At 45.2% G+C, this 20614-nt stretch overlaps 1 protein-coding gene across 1 annotated transcript in view; it reads right to left on the bottom strand.

The window, feature by feature from the left end:
- The window catches only part of REEP1 (receptor accessory protein 1), a 103474-nt gene that overhangs the window by 41921 nt on the left and 40939 nt on the right, over nucleotides 1–20614 (bottom strand). The window contains exons 2-3 of the mRNA XM_014792751.2: nucleotides 11118–11190; nucleotides 1643–1719 (exon numbers count right to left, since the gene is read on the bottom strand). Of these exons, the coding sequence (XP_014648237.1) occupies nucleotides 1643–1719; nucleotides 11118–11190 (150 nt within the window). The remainder of the gene's footprint in view (nucleotides 1–1642; nucleotides 1720–11117; nucleotides 11191–20614) is intronic.

Raw genomic sequence — 20614 nt, 5'->3', positions numbered from 1 at the left:
CATGAGGTGCTGGCCATGGTGTTTAATCGACTGCACAATCCTCACTGGGCCTGGCCTGTTACTCTCATCTCCAGGGAGAGACAGGAGCCCCCTACTGTAGCTCTCCACAAAATAGGGTCTGACTCCTAGTGCCAGCCCCTGGGGCCTGGGGAAGACAAAGGACAGCTCAGCAAGTTTCCGTCTCCACTCCTGGAGACTCAGCCCTGTCCTGAGTCTGTTATTTATCTGAGCACACGGTACTGCAGGATGGCACAAGCATATTAAATTAGGTAATCCAGATTCCCTCCCTACAGCTTAAGGCTGCAACGGCTGAGACATCTATTTCTCCCAGTGGAGATGAAAGCCAGGCTCCTTCAGGGGTAAAATTACATACTAAGGTCATTAAGGCCATTGACCCAAAACAAGATTCAGAGAAGTGGTGGTCAGGTCTGGTCCTTGGCCTAGGACATCCTGGAGGGTAAGTTCATACTGATCCTTTCTGGGTCAGGACTTTTTTCTCCAAAATGGAAATATTTTTATGATTTGCTCTGATGAGATTTGATCAAGGTAAAACATTCATACAACACAGTAAATGCAAAACCAACCCCACGATCCCAAGTTGTGGAAATAACCCTGGTTAACTGATGGGGATTTTCCACACTACTTTTAGTATACATTCACATGTGCACAAACTCAGGCCTTTTAAATATAAACAGGATACCATATATTATTCATAGCTTTTTCACCTACAAGGATACACAGACCTAGCTTATGATTTTTACTTGCTCCATTGCTGTAATAGCTGCTTTGTTTAAAAGAGAAAAACAAATGTCTATCAAAAAGGGATTGGTTAAATTACGGTCCATCTATACCAAGAAATTCTACGTGGCCATTAAAAAAATAGGTAGATCTATTTATGTTTATATGAAAGCATTTCAAAAATGAATTTAATAAACAAAGTGAGAACTGTTAAAAAAAGAAAAAATGTGTGTATATATACACACCCATAAATTTTTTAAAAGTATATACAACTCTGAATAGTAGTTATGGTGAGAGTGAATGGTGTGGGAGGGAAACAGTTTTGTCATACACTTTTGTGTACTGTTTCTTTCTTTTCTTTTTTTTTTGTGAGGAAGATTAGCCCTGAGCTAACATCTGATGCCAATCCTCCTCCTTTTTGCTGAGGAAGATTGGCCCTGGGCTAACATCCATGCCCATCTTCCTCTACTTTACATGGGACGCCACCACACCATGGCTTGACAAGCAGTGCATCGGTGCACGCCCGGGATCCGAACCTGCAAACCCTGGGCTGCCGAAACAGAGTGTGTGCACTTGACCGCTGCGCCACCGGGCCAACCCCTTTCCCTTTTTTTTTAATATATGAATGCTTCTTTACCAACTCCATTAACTGAGGAACTGTTTATCTTGTCCATTGTCATATCATTATACTATAAGAACAATACCTGCTCTTACAAAGTTATTCAATAGATATTGACTTGAAGAACAACTTTATAGACTAATTTATTAAAAGTGTTCCAGTTAGCATCTCTGCACCTGCTCCTCTGTTCTGAAGTAAGATTTGAGACTGCTTTCAGATCTTTCCCATCTGTCCCCCAACACCAGACGTCTTCCCTTGAAATGTCCCAATTCCTGCAGAACTTACCAACAAAGGAAGATGTCGGTGAATGTCTCTGCTGTGGTGAAAAGTGCAAATATAATCCAGTACATCATCCATTTGACCTGTTGAAAGAGAAAGCAACAAAGCTGGTAGAAAAGGTCAAGGATAAATCAAAAGGTCAAGGCCCAACATCAAGAAGCACAGGATGCATGGGGAGGCGGTGGATGCTGAGGCAAGTCCAGGCAGTGTATCCTGCACTGGTAACCCCTTCTCCCTATGCTTCCCCAGCTCATGTCCAGTCATACCCTAAACCTTGGGGCTGGAGGTAAATAGGCTGTTTCCACAACTGACCTAGGCTCAAGGTCAAAGTAGACCATGGGTGACCTTCAATAGCCCTCAGGTGATCCAAGGAGACCCTCAGACCAGGAATGACTCAGGATTCAGCCAGGTCATTTGTCCAAGACAAAACTAGGTGAGTAAACTCTCCAGGCCTTCACAGAGACATCCTGGAACGAATTTTAACCAGGCCAGGCTCTCTGGGATGGAATGGTGGTAATCCTCACTAGTCACTTAAGAACCTTTTCCTGTGGGAAAGCCCCACAGCCCCTCACAGAAACTGGATCTTTTTTTAAATCTCTCCCCCGTGACCATTCTTTTCCATTTTCACTGCCTCTCTCCCCAATTGACGCCTTGGTCCCCTCTCTCCTGAAACTACTCAAGAGTCTCCTAATTTGTCTCTGGGCTTTCCCCTCACCAACCCATCCTACAAACCACCCCCATCCTAATCTCCCAAAAGCACGAACTCATCAGACTACTCCCCAATTTAAAATCTTCCAACCCGCAGAATAAAGTCCAAATTCCTTAGTCTGCTCCTTCTGGCTTCTGGTGGAATAGCTTATATTGGACTAACCTTCTTGCCAATAATAATAAACTCTGAACAAAATATTTAAAAACAACTATTTTAAGGTACTAGGAAAGCTATCAAAAGCTGGCAGAAACTAGAAGGGATTCAACTCTTGAAATAAGGGAACCACACCAGGATAGATGTATGTTGATATGCTGGGGGGACTCCCCACCTGCAAATCATGAGGCAGATAGAACTCAAGAAGAAACTCACAGTCTTAGTTGCCTGAGGAATTGGAGAATGAAGTTTGAGACTGCTAGAGATGCTGGAAATTAAGAGGAAAAAAAACCCCAGAAAGTGGGAAGCCATGAGGAGGCAGGCCCCAAAATCCACATATAAAATTCCGTCAAATCCTTGGCTGGCCCCTAAGTTGCACAAAATCAGGTGATACTCCAAGGTGGCTGAGTAAAAAAACAGCTGGAAAGCTGAAAGAGTTGAGCAGAGATTCAGTTTCTTCCCACTGTAGGAGAAACAGGGTTTGGGGTTCAAGTCCTGCCAAGTTAGAGGAGCTTGGTAAACATTTGGGAATTTCCACATGCTGCCAAGGTTATCATCAGCAGAACAGGCTCCTTAGCAGGGGGCAAATAAGGTTCTGTCCAGTTGTAAAGTCCATGGCATGCTAAGGCCCAGGATCCAGGAATTCCCAACACTGGTATCCATCCAGACACACAGCCAGAGCCTGAATTCCCTCTCTACAGGCTTTTTCTTCTTAGTATTCAAAACATGCTCTAGTATCTTCAATTAAAACAAAGGTCAACGACAACAACAACAAAAAAATCCCTTCCTTGACACAACCCTTAGCTCACAAATGTCTCCAGTGAGTCATCTATACTTGCAGTATCTGCTTTCTCACCCCCTACTTACTCAGTGCACTGCATCCATTACATCAGTACTGTTCTCACCGGGGTTTCTACTTTGTAACATACTTCCCAATCTGTCCTCCATATTCCAGTCATAGAGATCTTCTTAAATCCAAATTTGATGATTTTCCTTCCTATCTTAAGGTTTTTGATAGTTCCTTATTGTTGTTGAAATAAAGCCCAAATTCCTTAAATTGGCTTACAAGTCCTTGCATGAACTAGACCCTAATTATCTCCATAAAAAGCTCTCCTCCCCACCCATACTTTCTTGAATTTTTCACCCCAGTTATAATTTCATTCCAGAACCTCGTTCAGTTCCCTGAACAATGCATCTTCTTTTGCCTCCAGACTTCAGCCCTCAGATCTCAGCCTAAACGTCATTTCCTCCAGGAGGTATCCAAAGTTTGGGTAAATTTCTCCTTGCTTTGTCCCACGGTGTCATACATGCTCCCTATCATAACACTTACCACTCTGCTGTGAAAGTACCTGTTTATTCCTATGCTTTTCTTACTAGATTGTAAGCTCCCTGAGAGTGGAGACCAGTTCTTCTTGCATCATTTTATCTCTAGTACCCAAAAACAGCCCCAAAACAGAGAGGCACTCAACGAATATGTTTTGAATGACTGGATTAGAATGTTGGCATTGTGAATGGGAAAGAAAGGATGGTTTCAAAAAGGTTGAGAAGAAATATACTTTGGGAAATACTGGTCTAAGTGGCTTTTTGAGAAGAAAAGACAGAATTAGACAGCTTGCAAGGTAACAGATGCTCCCCATGAGTGCCTGCTGAATGGACAGCATGGGGGAAAGAGGCCTGCTGAAGTCAGGGCATGGTGCGATACGGAGCCACTCACTCCAGCAAGAAAGTTTAGGGATAGGAGGTTGAGCTCCATGAAGCCAAGGGCAGTCTAAGGGTCCAGGAGGACATCCAAGAATGCCCAACAGGCCTCTGGAAAGGCAAGACCAAATCTCAGGAGACAGACTGGGGCTACGAACAAAGATGAGGGAGCCACCACAGAGAGGGGGCTTGAAGTGTTAGCCTAAAGAAGTTTCCATCATGCGCTCCTTCACTTTAAAATACCTTCATGCAGAAAGAAGGGTCTGAGAATGATTCACTGAGCCTAACAAGGTAAATGGAATACTGGTGACGCAGAGACGGAAACCATAAATAAATTACCAGGAAATAGTTTTCCCCATCATGCCACAGAGAAACCAAATGAAGGTTATTTTTTCTAAGGTTTGAAATAGAACTTGCCTGGTTCGAGGGATTCTATCCAAAACTCCCTGCAAGATGAAGGGGAGCCCGGGCGGGCCGGCATCCCGAACAGAGAGAGGGAGCTATGGCTGATTTGAGAAGTAATGACCAGGAGCAATTCTGGAATGGACAGTCGACAGCAGGACTGGGGAATCCCTCTGGACTGATCAGGGGCAGGATCCAGGAGTGAGGAGATTGGAGAGAAGCTGTGACCCTAGGTCATAGCAAGAGGGTGGGAAGCAGAGCCTGGAGACCTTCCAGGAGCCACAGAGACAGGCTGAGACCCCACGGCCATCACACCCTGCCCCCAGGGCTCCTGGCAGCCTCCCCCATGGGCTGTGGAGGCAGCAGGCTTAGCCAGCTCTTTAGCCTCACCCTACTGAGACCTTCCCCTACACCAGTCACACTAATATTTCTTGAGCCTTTCACACTACCTCTTGCATTTGGGCTCTGCTTCAGCCTCACAGGGAATTCCCTATGCCAAACGACTGAGAAAGAAAAAATTTGAGCCTGGTTTACAGATGAGTCTGCACCATCTGCTGGCATGAGCTCACAGTGGACGGATATATAGTCAGGGGTGGCCCTGAGAGAGTCAGGAAGTGAAATTCCCCTGCAGGCAGAACTTTGAGCAGATCACTTAGCCTGGAAGGAGAAATATTCTAAGGTAATGGGTTTACACTGTCACCAAGTATATTAACTGTATTTTCTTATTTTCTATATTCTTGATACTCTGGCATCTGGGGCCTCACTGACTTGGGGAGAGATTGCCCCTCCCAGGACTAGCCAATTCCTAGAGAGCAAAAGACTTGCCCAGCACCCCCACCCACCCCAGTGCAGGGCACCTTTTGTATGTAGACTGACCAATCTAGGGCCCATACTCCAAACTACCTCCTTTATGGAGCTCTCACAGGTTGAGCCAATATTCCCCTGCCCTAACCACCCCAGGGCCAGGTACCAGACAACCAACGGCAGACCCCATATTCCAGAGCCTCCTGTAATTATTCAAACCAGCCAATCCTAAGCCTGCTTACTCTGCCTCACCTTGACTTCCCTGCAGAAACCACAATAAGGGTTGTTGCCTGTGTTTTCCACTTGCTCTCCCTCTGACTCCTGACCAGCCCTGGTGCTCCCCCACATGGCCCTGCACGGCATGCTATGCCTCCTACTTCTAGGGAACTGGGAGTAAAAACTTCTTCCTTCGTGACAGTCATTTCTGTGTCTGCATGCCACACCATACCTGATTAAAACAAATCACCAAGTGAGGATTTGGCTAGATGATGAGGCACTTGGAAGGGACAAGATGAGAGACTGGTGTTGAGGTGTGATCACAGTTTGGAATGATGTGAATGGACCCACAGAATACAGATATTTATGGCCTGTGCTTGACTAGCACCATCAGAATCATCTAGGAACTTGTTAGAAATACAGAATCCCAGGCCTTACCCCAGACCTAATGGATCAGAATCTGCATTTTAATGAAATTCTCTTTTCATTCATATGCATGTAAAAGTTTGAGACTCACTGGTCTGACTCACATTTTTTTTGTGTGTGTGTGAGGAAGATTGGCCCTGAGCTCACATCTGTGCCCATCTTCCTCTACTTTTATATGGGATGCTGCCACAGCATGGCTTAACAGGCAGTGCATCGGTGCGTGCCGGGATCCGAACCTGTGAACTCCGGGCCCGCCGCAGCAAAGCACATGCACTTAACCACTAAAACACCAGGCCGGCCCCTAACTGACTCACATTTTTGCTTCTCAATCCCAAACTTCTGAGCTCTGCTCCTTAATAATTTTAGTATCTGAGGGGCAGATACTTCCACCAGGGATACAAAATGGTTCCAATGAAGCAGAAGCAGAGACTAGATTTTCACCTGGCTATTTTGGGGCCACCACACCACTAGGAAATAGATAATAAAGGGACTTATGGGCTTTGATGGGGTGACTGATCCTGATTATCAAGGGGAACTCAGGTTTGCTGCTACACAATGTAGCAGGAAGGAGGGTGGATGGAAGTTAAGGATCCTCTGGGGCATCTCCAGTCCTGTCTTGTTGAGAGGTGAAAGTCAATGGATCACTACTACAACCCTACAGAGGCAAGGTCACTAAGGCCTCAGATTCCTCAGGAATGAAGACTTGGGCCACACCCTTGGAAAAGGAATCCCACTCACTAAAGCTCTAACTTTAGTTAGAAGGCAGAGGGAGCATGTACTGGATGGTAGAAGAGGGAAGTAATGGAAAAACTGTGAAAGACTTTGGAATGAGGGTCCTGTGGAACGCTAGATGCCCCGTCCTGAGCATCCTTCTGAATTATCTTGATTCTACAGGTATCTTGTATTTCAATGACTGTGAGCTATTTTACAACTTTGTAAGTTATAGAAAAGTGATTGCAATGCAAATGAATTTTGTCCAATGGAAGTACAATTGATCTCCCCACCTTCCTAAGAAATCAGCTGAATATCTATTAACAAGTTCATTTCATCATTCCTGATTGCTTAATATGTCTGTTCTTCGAAGTCTCCTTTGAACTGCTTTTTAGCACCTTACAGGTTCCTTCATTAATTAGTGAGTTAAGTAAAATATGTGACACGTGTTAATTTTAATTTGTACAAGAGTCATGGTTTTACCCTTTCTAAAAAATTATCTTTTAACAAAAGACATATATACCAGCTATGACCTCATGACCACTTGCATGACTAAGGACTGTAGCTTCTATCCATATTTCTTCTTTTTTGTGTTATGTATAGATTTAAATATTTTAACAAATTTTATTTTTATTTATTCTCTTTCTCCCCCTAATATAATATATAGAGTGTATCAGTGATGGTTCACTTCACAATTTAATTTTTAGAGTGCTGAATATTAAGGTTGGATCCCATCAGAGCCAGAAGAGGCAAGGACTTTGCCAGAGATACTGGACCTGGAGCTCAACTCAGCTGAAGAAATTTGGATTTGGCAAGTAAATGAGTTGTATAGAATTCTTGTTGGAAGGTTTTATAAAGGCCAAAATCTGGGTAAAGGATGTGGATGTTGGGTAGCCAAAGAAGTAACTAATGGATATATATGTGGATATATGGATATATATATATATATCCATGGATAAATATATATATTTGTATTATTATGTATTATATTTTATTATTATATTTTAATATTACATTATATTTTTATATATGTCTCATATATATATATATATATATATATATATATATATGTATGTGTGTATGTAATTTTTTTACTACCAGCATCCAAAGCCTTCCACTTTGGGGAGAGTTTCCCCGCATGAGGGTCTTTGTGGGAGGCAAGGCCTGTTATCTAGGCTTGGAAAAATCAAAGGCCCCTATCCGGGACACATGTATACAGGACACAGGGAATGCCCCAAAGGTATGGGCAGCTGGCAGCGACTGTCCATGGTGGTAACATCGGTAGCAGCTTCCTAACCAGACCTGTCCTGTGGCATGAGCTTAGCTGTCACTACCACCCAGGCTTCTCAGATCCTCCCCAATTTCTGAGTATCTTTCCCTAGCCTTCTAGTTAATTCTACGAATTCCTATAAATTCCTTTCTGTTTAAGTGTTCATCCAAAAATCTTGACTAGTGCAGTATGTTTGGAAAGACATAAGAAGCTAGGAATGTCAACAGCACTGCTTCTCAAATTGAGAATCTTGTTAAAAACGCCGATTTTTATTTAGGAGGTCTGGGTAGGGCTTGAGATTCTTCATTTCTAACAAGCTCCCAGGTGCTGCTGATAATGCTGGTCCACAGACCACACTTTGGGTACTGAGATCAAGAGCACTGAATGCTTGTAGAGAAGTGGCTGGAAAGGAGGAAGGATCAAGATCAAGAAGGGTGTTAAACATTGTATAATGGAGTTTGGACTTGATCTTGCAGGTGATAAGCAGCCATTAAAGGATCAAGGGGGAATAAAATGAATAGCTTTCCATTTTAAAAAGGCTTCTAGAAGTTATGTGGACAATGGAGTTGTGAGATGAGGGACAGGAGGCAGGGGAACCAGTTAGGATGTATGGTTGGCAGAATATCCCCCCAAAACGTCCTTGTCCTAGTCTCCAGTACCTGTGAATATGTTGCCTCATATGGCAAATGGGACTTTGTGGAGTTATTAAGTTACGGACTTTCAGATGGGAAGATTAGCCTGGCTTATCCAGGGGGGCCCAATGTAACCAAACGAATCCTTAAGTGGAGAACCTTTCCCGGCTGTGCTCAGAGGTGGACGTGACTAGGAAAGAATGATCAGAGATGCAACGTTGCTGGCTCTGAAGATGGAGGAAAGGGCGCAAGCGAAGGAAAGCAGGTGGCCTCTGGGAACCGGAAAAGGCAAGGAAATGGATTCTCCCCTGCAGCCTCCAAAAGGGACACAGCCCTGCTCGATTTTAGCCCAGGGAGAACCATCGGATTTCCGACCTCCAGAACTGTGAGATAATGAATTTGTGTTATTTTAAGCCACTCAGTTCACAGTAATTTGTTACAGTGGCAATAAAGAATGAACACAGGAGGCTATTGCAACATTCCAGGAAGAAATGATGAGAACCTCATTTAAGAGACTGGCAGCAGAGAAGCAGAGCCCTGGTTTGAAAGATTATTAGGGGGTGAAGATGAAGGGACATAGTCGCCAACCAGGTGGGTGTATGGGGTTGGGCGGTGAGGGAGACGCAGGAGTGGGAGGAAATTCACGGGTTGGCTAAATGGGTCTATTGGTCAAAAGGAGGGAAAGAAGTGTGATTGTCAGTTTGACTGTCTGTCAGACAGTATATGTGAGACAGTGTGACAGTGAGGGTGTGCGAGCAAGCACAGAAAGAGGAGGCAGGTCTCCCCTAATACTACTGGGCTCTTTTCTTCCGATTCCATTTTTACCAAGAAACCTTCTAATCTTAACTCGCAAGCAAGCATGTGCTCACCAGCCAACACAAACAGCTGCTCTGCTTGTCAGTTATATTTTTCACTCTAAATTAATGAATTGCCATTCTAGTCATAAAACAGGCTCCTGTGAGTTTAGTCAGAGCAACACAATTTACCAGGGTTTGATCTCTCCCAGATGAGCCAACAGAATTGAGTTTCTACCCCTGCAAAGCGGAAGATGAGACTTTGAACCTCTGTGACCCCAACTTTGCCTCCTTCCCTGGCACAGCTTCCCTGCGCCCTAGGCTGGAAGGGGTCGGGGAAAGGAGACTTGGAAGAGGCTGTCCAATGCTTTACCCCTGTGCCAAGTCAATTGAGAATCATGAGGTTCTTCGCCTGCAACGTAACAGCTATTTATAGTTCACAAGCCGAGATTTCTGCATATATACCAGGGACCCAGTCTCCAGAGAACAGGCCTGTCTTGATCCCCTGCTTAGCAGCAAATGCAAGCCGAGGCAAGCGGTTCTGGGAAACTGAGAGTGGGGGGTGAGTTCTGGTTGCAGTTTCTGGTGGCTGGTTTTGTCATAAAGACATCCCTGGGAAATGGGAAAAAGAAAATAATGACTCACCGAACCCACTTTCAATTATTTCTTTACCTGTGCCAAACTTGCCAAGTGACATCTTCTGAGTAAAAGAGAGAAAGCAAAGACGTTTTGTCCCTCACAACACTAGGGGCTAGGATTGTTGCTATCCACCACTGCTCAGATTAGGGAACCAAGACTCTGGGAAGTTAAGCTTCTTGTGCAGCATTGCATCAATCAGATGATAGAGTCAGGACCTGACTGCAGTCTTTTGATGACGAAATCCATATCCTTTGTACTTTGACCAGGGTGTCTGTCCCACATGGGAAGGGGAACCCTTTCCTCACCACCACCCCGCAAGTCTTTGTCAGTCGGGGGTGGTCTGATGGTTCTCCTGCCTAGAGGTGCCCAGCACGTCTAGGGCTATGACTGCAGCACCCGAAGCAGGAATATGGTCCTCCAACCAGCAAGCACTCCAGAGCCCCTTCCCACGTGCTCAGCCCTGTGCTAGGTGCTGTGGGAAACAGTCACAGGATGATGAATAGTTCCTGCCCTCTAAAGCTTCTAAAGCAACAGGGCTTAAATCATGGGGTGTTCAAATCACAGAACTGGAAATGGGGATCAGAGCCAGAGTTTCAGAGCCAAGAGCTGCACCAGGTCTGCTGGGCTCTAGGACCCATGCTCCTGCCCCCAAGGCCAGACTGTCTGCCAGTAATGGTGCTTTAAGGTCTACACAGTGTTTTCCAGACAAGAAAACTGAGGCTCAGAGAGGTGACGTCACTCGTCCAAGGCCATACAGTGGCAAGTGGCAGACTGGGGGGGCCTCCGGTTCCAGGTGCCACCTCCTCTTGCCCTACCTCCCTGCTTTCCTCACTTCTACACTCTAGTTCTAAAGAGGAGGTCTAGACAGGGGAGAGGACTCCTGGGTCACACCAGGAAAGTTTCAGGAGAAGAACGGACTCCTTGTTACCAGTGCCCACACCAAAGAGAGTGCCCGCCTTCTCCCTCCACGCCCAGCTTCCCCCACGTAACCCCATCAGCCTCCACCCCCCAAAAAAGTGCTACTTACATATTCTTTAATGTCCTTCGACTTCACAGCTTTGTAGGAATAATATGCAGGGTAAAGGGTGCCAAATATAAGGCTGGAGGGAAAAAAGAGAAAAAAGAGAGAAATGTGATTTTCATTCATCCTTTTTGATGGAAAAGGTCTGTCTTCAATGCCAGGAGCTATTCTCCAAGATACAGAAAATGCTGCTGTGGGGCTTGATTTATTTTTATGAATGCCCTGAAGGTTTCTGCTCATGGCCGGGATGTGCTTAGCAACCTCTGTCTCCTGTTAGAGCTCCACACCCACCTTCCTTCAACCAGTAGTTTGGCAACACGGAAGGGTGGTTTGAGGTCACAGAAGCCAAAAATGGTGGAACAGGGGGTAAGAATGGAAAGCCAAGCTGAGCAGCCAAGGCTCCTGAAATGAAAGGCCAAACCTTCCTCTCCTGCTGCAAATCCCCATCTGATGCTCTATAAAGCCTACCCACACCGTGGGCTTCCTTCTCCATCCAAATTTTTTCACTCAAAGATCCTTCCAATTTCACTCCTTTCAGACTTTGTGTGAGCATCCTGCAGCCAGAATAAGCTTTTCAAATTGTAAATTGAATCAAGCCAACCCTTCTTCCTGCCACATACATCCCCACCCTGCATTAACCTGCTTCTCATTGCTCTTAAGATGAAGAAGCAAAAACTGTCACCAGCATGACTGGGCATCAGCACTCACTGATCCATGCCCAGGCCCGTGCTAGGTCATTAAATAATTTGACTCTCGGTCCTGCCTCTAAGGAGCTCATGGCATAGCTCTATCTGCCCTCATTCTCTCCACCTTGCACCATCCCCACAAAGACTTTGCCCATGCTGTTCTCTCCTTCTGGAACCTTCCCTCCCCCTTCTTTGTCAATGCCTGTTCATCCATCAGATCCCAGCTCCATCATGACTTCTTCATGGAAGCCTTCCCTGACCTCCCTGACTAGGTTAAATCTCCTGACTACCCTCTCAGCACAACGTCCACATGATCAGGGTGCTTGTTTACTACTATTTGTGTGATTCTTTGATTGACAGCATCTCCCCATTGGACTGTAAGTACTTTCAGAGCACAGAATGGATCTGTTTTGTTCAACAATGTGCCCCCAGGCCGGCCCTGTGGCTTGGTGGTTAAGTGCGCGCGCTGCAATGCTGGTGGCCCGGGTTCGGATCCCGGGTGCGCATTGAGGCACCACTTCTCCGTCCATCCTGAGGCCGAGTCCCACATACAGCAACTAGAAGGATGTGTAGCTATGACATACAACTATCTACTGGGGCTTTGGGGGGAAAAAATAAAATAAATAAAATCTTAAAAAAAAAAAAAAAATGTGCCCCCAGCACTACCGCAGCATAGGCTCTCGGGATATTTTTATTTTTATTTTTTTATTTTTTTTTTTTAAAGATTTTATTTATTTATTTTCTCCCCCCAAAGCCCCAGTAGACAGTTGTATGTCATAGCTGCACGTCCTTCTAGTTGCTGTATGTGGGACTCGGCCTCAGGATGGACGGAGAAGTGGTGCCTTGGTGCGCGCCCGGGATCCGAACCCTGGGCCACCAGCATCGGAGCGCGTGCACTTAACCACCAAGCCATGAGGCCGGCCCTCTCGGGATATTTTTAAATGCATGGACAAAATGTTGGAACTGGAAGGGTTAATCCTTTCACCTGAGAGATGAGGTCACCCCTAGCTGTCAATTCAGGTACAAGTGATTGGGTATGGGAGCCACCAGGCCCCACAGGAGCCAACATCTCATGTGACAACCCCACAGACAGAGCTTCCAGGGTCTCTACAAGGAGACACCACATTCAGGAAGCCCAAAGCCACAGCTCCCTCATCAGTGTTTAGAAGTCATACAGAGAACTCCCAGTCCAGATGCAGTTTACCAAGTAGGGGTCAGCTTTACCATGAGTGCTGTGGCCAGGTAACACCCTGACATTCCACATTCATCAGGTTTTCAGGAAAAAAACAAGGTTAACCGAACCAAGTAGCTTCTGATGCTAGAAGAGAAAGGGTCCTGTAACCTTGACTCACACAGGCCTTGCACTAGGAGCTTTACAGGCAAAACCTCAGTCCTCAGGCAGCCTCTATAAAGGGAGCCTCCTTTATAGATAGGACCCAACGCATGGAGCGGTCAGTCACCTGCTTGTCTAGGTTCCATGACCAGTGAGGAGTAAAGCAGGGGCTGGGACCCAGCCAGGTGGGCCTCCTCCAAGTCTGGCTTCTTTCCACCACTGTCCACACCTGTGGAGAGCAATGTCATCCCCTGGGAAGGCCGGAATTATGTGTGGGGAGTGAGATAAGCCAGCAAAGGGTACAAAAGAGTAGTCTGAAAGAAAGTGAAAACAAGTAGGACTGGGGCTGATAGAGAAGACATTTAAGAACGAGAGGGAAGGCAATAGTGCCAAAGACACCAGGGAGGCCGAAGGGGATGCGGCCTGGGGAAGCCCACAGGGTCCGGTCATGAGCCAGCTCCACCCTGCCCACCCCTAGGCGTTCTCACACATCACGGAGAGTCCTCTTCCTCCGTGAGGCCTTTCCTGACCTCGTCACCCCACCCACCTGAGGATTGGGTTCCTCTACCCGTTCTTCACTGCCACGCTTCCTGGATGTTCCCCGTTCTTAGCCCTTATCCATAACACTTGCAATGGTTTATTTGATGTCTGTCTCTCCCACAAGGCTACATGTTCCACAAAGACAAGGATGGTGTCTGTCTTATTCATAACCGTACCCCTAGGGCCTGGCAAGTACTTAATAAGTATGTGGTGTTCACTGTGTGAAATTTCAGAGAGTGGTGAAGCAAAAGTCAGGGCCATCCAGGGGACACTCGTGACCTTGGGACTGAGGTCTCAGCAGCGAGGAGGACGCCAGACAGCACGGGGCTGATTCAGCAAAGCCTCAGGCCAATGCCACAGGCTCCGGAGAAATAAACACGCTGCTCCTTTGGCACAGATGCCCTGGTTATTAGCCACATCTGTCAGGATGGTTTCCAGCCCCTGCCCTGACGCAGTGTGCGAGCAGCAGAAGAGAGACAGGCGGGAAGTGCATCGTGACCCCCCAGCCTTGATTTGCTCCTCTGTGAACTCCACGAGCAGCGACACCCTCTGAGAGGTCACTGAACGGGGAAGCCTGTGCTCCGCCTGCTGGTCTCCTGATGCGAAGTGGCTGCCAGCATCCCCCTACCTGGCTCCCGTTCGACAGGGACAGCAAGATGAATTTGCTTTCTATCTCTCAAAAGGCATGTAAGAGAGCACACTTAGCACGTCACTGCCCAGGGAAGGGGGAATGGGAGTAAAATGACAAGTTCTTCTAAATCTATTTTGGAGAAAAGAAACAACAAATGGAGGAGGTCCAAGCCAGAGGGGTCTGGTCCTAATGTCCATTCAGCCCAAGTCTCCCTCGCAAGACCCTCCTCCACCGGCCCCACACGCCTTCCTTCCCGGCCTCACGGCCCACCCCTCCCTCAGCCTCCAGATCTCCCAGCCAGCAGCTGTCCTCGAATAAGCTGTGCTTGCTCACAATCTGTGACTTCTTGCCTGCTCGCTCTTCTGCCTGAATTCTGCATGATCTTCCCACAACTCCACATTTTTTTTTCCTGCTAAAGTCCCACCAGTCTGTTAACACCCCCATCTCAAAAAAGCCTCTTCTTCTGAGTCTTTGATCACTTGTCTCTCAGAATTTTCTTGACACTCTATATTTCAGCCCTTATGTAGTAGTAGTAATAATAAAACATTAAAAAAAGATAACTAACATCCCTGAGTGCTCACTAATGCCCAGCACTGCTCTCCAGGCTTACACATTCTCTTGTTTAACCCTCTCCACGCTCACGTGGGATAAGAACTCTTACTACTTCACTTTATAGACTAGGACACTGAGGCCCACAGAGATACAACAGCCGAGAGCAGAGCTGAGACGTGGACCTGGGCAGCCTGGCAACAGGGCCCTCCTTCTTTCTTCTCCCAGGGCTGCCTGTGCTGGCTGTCGGTCTCCCCATCCAGACCACACAGTCCTGGGTGATTAGTGGGGTCCCTGGTGCCTGGTACAGCCCCTACCCAAGTGGGTCCTTGGTAAATGTCTGTTGAGTGAAGAAAGATCAAACAACTGCAATCTCTCTCCGAGGAACTTAACCCACTTGATAGATTCACACAAGTCTCTCTAGAAGGTCAGGAGGATAGCGGTAAAATACTTAGGAGGATCTAAAGCTACTTAAGTGCTCCAGGGTGGCTCAAGAGAGGGAAGTAAGGGCTTGAGTGCCATCCTCTGGAGAGGAGACGGGCTCTGTGCTAACACACTCCTCCCAGTTACCTGTGAAAGGAGCCTCGCGCGGCACCTCACAGCCTCAGAGCTCTGCGCCCATTCTCCCTCCTCTCCACTGTCATTTACTGCTACTCTGAAGCTCCCCAACCTTAACTTACGGCTCCATTTATCTGCCCACCACACTTCTCCTATCTTTGTCCTTCATTCCTCCTCTGCTCAAGTTAGGGGCCTTCAGCCGGGTTGCCTCCCCCGCCTCCACAGCTGCAGCATCTAGAAGGGACCGTGAGTCTCATGTGGACACTAGCCTCTAAGGCAGAGGTTCCCAGCCGGGGGTGATTTAGTTGCCCAGGGGACACCTGGGCAATGTCTGGAAATACTTTGGTTGTCACAACGAGAGAATGCTACTGGCATCTAGTAGGTAGAGGCCAGAGGTGCTGCTAAACATCCAACAATGCATAAGACAGCCCCTACCACAAAGAATTATCCAGTCCCAAATGTCAGCAGTGAAGGTGGAGAACCCCTGCTCTAGTGTGCTGCTCCCCAGTCCTCAGGCCATGGCTCTTTACCCGATCATCAAGGGCAATCTGCCCCAAGAGTTTTAAAAAATGCCCAGGCAAGACAGTAAATGCTCAGCTAGGAGAGGACGGCCCAAAATGGCAAAGACCACACACCTACTCCATTGTCAGTGTCAGGGAAAATAACTTGGAAGCTACTTATCAACTTCCTGGAGCTCCAGCCAAGAGAAGAGAGGTGTTGCTCACAAGTTAACTGTAACTGTGATGCCAGTTACAGTCACGGGAGGACTGCTCACCATGCCCCGAGCCTACGGGGGAACGACCGCTGGCCTTGGACTCAGCTACAAGCTGGGGTACCCAGGTTGCTAACTATGGCCAAGACTTGTGCAAACCATGAAACAGACAGTATTTCCCAGTCTTCTCAGGCATCCTAGTGGTGGACCAACATTTCCCAATCCCAGATCATGTTGAAAAATTTATAAATCAATGCTAGCAATAGCTTTTCTAAAATTAATTTTTTAATGTAAGAAAAATAGCAGGCCTATTTGTACAGTTGTTCACACTACGATAAAACAAAATGAACTTAAGAAATGGTACACCACATGGGGGCTTCTGGAATGCTGAATTTCTTGACCTAGGTGGTAGTTACACAGAGTTTTGCTTTATAATTACAAATGTATATTAAACTGTATACATATCTTCTATGCACTTTTCTGTATGTATATATTTCATAATTTTTTTTTTTTTTTTTTTTGTGAGGAGGACTAGCCCTGAGCTAACATCTGATGCCAATCCTCCTCATTTTGCTGAGGAAGACTGGCCCTGGGCTAACATCCGTGCCCATCTTCCTCTACTTTATATGGGATGCCGCCACAGCATGGCTTAACAAGCGATGCATCGGTGCGCACCCGGGATCCGAACCTGCGAACCCCGGGCCACCAAAGCGGAGTGCGCGCACTTGACCACTGCGCCACCGGGCGGCCCCTTCATAATTTTTTAAAAATGGTGAACCATATCCAAGAAAAGGAATTTGCACAAAAAGTCTTCCAAGTCATGAAGGTACACTATTTCCTTTGAGCATTAAAAGGTATTAAAATTTACATTGATTACTTTTTGTGCTTTTTGTTTTTAATAAAATAAAAATATATAATTTCTAATTACTGCTCTCTGAAGGTTTTTTCTAAAAGCTTATGAATCAACTCTGATCACTTTCTATGAGAAGTAATCCCCAAGACCATTTTTGCTGTCTAACAAGAAGGATGCGCCTTGACTCTTGAGCTCCTTTTGGCATTCCAATAAATACACTGTAATTTTTGTGTGTGTATGAGGAAGATTGGCCCTGAGCTAACATCCATTCCCATCTTCCTCTACTTTATATATGGGACGCTGCCACAGAATGGCTTGATGAATGGTGCGTAGGTCCTCGCCCGGGATCTGAACCTGTGAACCCCAGGCCGCACGAAGCGGAGTGCACGAACTTAACCACTACGCCACCGGGTCAGCCCCAAATATGCTGTAATTTTTAATATGGAAAAACCTTTAAAACATGACATATTTGAAGTCTTCTACATATCTTTCCTGATACATGTCTCTCCTTCCTTCCTCAAAATAACCACTATTCTGAATTTGGTGTTTATCATTCTCACTATGTTTTTATTAACTACATAAGCCATGTAGACCAAAAAATTGTTTACACCTGTTTAAACATTATATTAATGGAAACACACTACATGTATTCCACTGAAATATGTTTTTTTCATTCAACCTCGTGTTTTTGAAATTTGATCCACATCAATACTTGTCTTTCTAGATCATTTTTAACCACTGTATACTATTTCACTACGTGAATATATCACAATTTATTTATCCATTCTGTTGATGCATATTTAGGTTCTTTCCAATTTTTCACAATTACAAACAGGGCTATAATGAACATTCTTATACATGTCTCCTTGTGCACATGTGAGACTTTCTCTAAGGTATACACATAGTATGGAACTGCTAGGTCAAAAGGGTACAGCACCTTCCACTAGCTAACGCAAAACCACTTACCAGAAAGGCTGTACGAGTTTCTACTCCATCCTGCTGTTAAAGAGTTCTGATGCTCTCCATTCTTGCCAAACTGATATAGTCTGATTTTTAAATTTTTGCCAGTCTGATAGGTGTGAAATGGTATCTCCAGTTTAATTTGTATTTCCTCAATTAAAAGTGAAGTCAAGGGGCCAGCCCGGTGGCATAGTGGTTAAGTTTGCGCACTCCGCTTCGGGAGCCTGGGGTTCACAGGTTTGGATCCCAGGCATGGAACTACACACCGCTCATCAGGCCATGCTGTGGTGGTGTCCCACATACAAAATAGAGGAAGACTGGCACAGATGTTAGCTCAGGGACAGTCTTCCTCACCAAAAAAAGAAAAAAAAAAAAAAGTGAAGTCAAGCAACTTTTTATGCCTATTGGCCATTTGCGCTGCTTAACTGGCCTATTTATATTTCCCCATTAAGTTATCTCTCTCTTACTGATTTTTAGGAATTCTTTGTAAATTCTGGGTATAAATCCTTCCTTGGACATAGGCATTGCAAACATCTTTCCCCAATATAAAGCTCTTTTAACTTTGTTTGTGGTGCCTTCTGTTGTACAGAAGTTTTAAATTTTACATGGACAAATATATCAATTTTTTCTTTTATCACTTGTTTTTTTATATCTTGATGAAGAAATCCTGATCATATATATATTTTCTCATAAAAGTTTTTAACTTCTGCTTTTTCACTATTAGTTTTCAATTCATCTGGAATTTATGTATGCTATGAGTTAGGGATTCAACTTGATTTTTTTCTGTATGGATCCCAATTGTCCCAGTAGCATTTACTGAATCCTTTACCACTGATTTTCAGTTCTACCTGTCACAGATGAAGTTTTCCAACATGGACAGGTATTATTTCAGCTCTCTCTTCTGTTCCTCTGATCTACCATCTAACCATGCACCTATACTACAGTGTCCTAATTTCCATAGCTTTACAGCAAATTCTGATATTCTTAAAATTGTCTTGCCTATTCTTGGACCTTTGTTTTTTTTCTATGAATTTCATGATAGCTTGTCGAGTTGCAGGAAAACTTTATCTGGATTTTGACTGGAATTGCACTGAATTTACGGATTTACTTGAGAAGAATCACCATCTTTAGGTTATCAGGTTTTCTCTTCATGAACATGGATGGTCTCCTCCATTTATTCATGTCTTCTTTAATGTCTTTTCATGATATGTTGTAAATTTCTCCATAAAGATCTTGGACATGTTTTGTTTTATTTATTCCTAAGTACTTCAGGATTTTTTTGGTGGTATTATGAATTTTTTTTTTTTTAATTTTTTTTTTTAGATTTTATTTATTTATTTTTTCTCCCCAAAGCCCCAGTAGATAGTTGTGTGTCATAGCTGCACATCCTTCTAGTTGCTGTATGTGGGACGCGGCCTCAGCATGGCCGGAGAAGCAGCGCGTCGGTGCGAGCCTGGGATCCGAACCCGGGTCACCAGCAGTGGAGCGCACGCACTTAACCACTAAGCCACAGGGCCGGCCCAGTATTATGAATTTTTTAAATTACATTTTCTATTGGTTATTAATGGCATTCTGGAATGTTATTGATTTTCCACGTTGATCTCAGAATCACTTATCTTGCTGTAATCAAAAGCATTTGGAGTCTTAAATGCATTACATTAAGTGAAGGAAGCCAAACTCAAGAGTCAGCATGCTGTATGATTCCATTTATATGCTATTCTGAAAAAGGAAATTTTAAAGAGACAACAAACAGACCAGTCGTTGTCAGGGCCTAGGGTGGTGGGAGGGGATGACTACAAAAGAGAGTGAAGGAATTGTAGGAAATGATGGAACTGTCCCAAATCTTAACTGTAGGGGTGGTTACACAATTGTATGCATTTATCAAAACTCAGAATTCAAACTCACAGTTAAAAAACATCACACTAAAAAGAGTGAATTTTACTAATTTTATTTCAATAAACCTGATCTTATAAAAAAAGCATTTGGAGGAATTCACACTCATAAATGTGAGTGTGAGTGTGAGAGTGTGTGTGTGTGTGTATCCAAAAATAGATAAAGCTGGATAAACCTGGGCATCAGCCTCTAAGCTCTGAGACAACTTCCTGACGTCAGAGGGTCCATGTGCAACAAAACAAGGATTCCAAAAAACCATAACGCACTTGCAGGGCCTGTTAACACGGGAGCCCCAAAAGGACTCTCTCAGGCACCCCATGGGCCTGGCTTCCAACTGTAGCCGAGCAAGCCTGACCTGCACCACGTGCTGCAGGGAACAGCCTTACTCACAGGGGCTACCCCGAGGCTGAGCCGGGCAGAGGTGCTCAGGCTGGGCGCACAGCTCAGGTTCCCAGGGCACAGCAAACCACCTAGGCGTGGTTGCCATGGATCCCAAGCCTTGGGCCTCTGCTCCTGCTTCCCCACCATGACCTTCTAAAAGGCTAGAAGGATAAAATATGAAAACAGCAGAACTGGCCCACTGTGCAATTTGGCTCCTTTTCTATATTCTGATGATCTATAAGCTACTCTTTACTTATTGAGTGCTCATTATGCCCAGGAACTGTGCAAAGTTCTTCACAGGCATTATCACTTTTAATCTTCACATAACCCTATGAGACAGGCATTATTGTTTCCCTTGTAAGATGAGGAAACTGGGGTTTAGTGAATTTAAATAATTAAGTTGCACA

The sequence above is a fragment of the Ceratotherium simum genome, chromosome 11, assembly GCF_057802395.1.
Source record: "Ceratotherium simum simum isolate JZ-2026a chromosome 11, ASM5780239v1, whole genome shotgun sequence".
NCBI classification, from domain to species: Eukaryota; Metazoa; Chordata; class Mammalia; order Perissodactyla; family Rhinocerotidae; genus Ceratotherium; species Ceratotherium simum.
The sequence above is the reverse complement of the archived record's forward strand: the minus strand, read 5'-3'. Positions and strand labels throughout refer to the sequence as shown.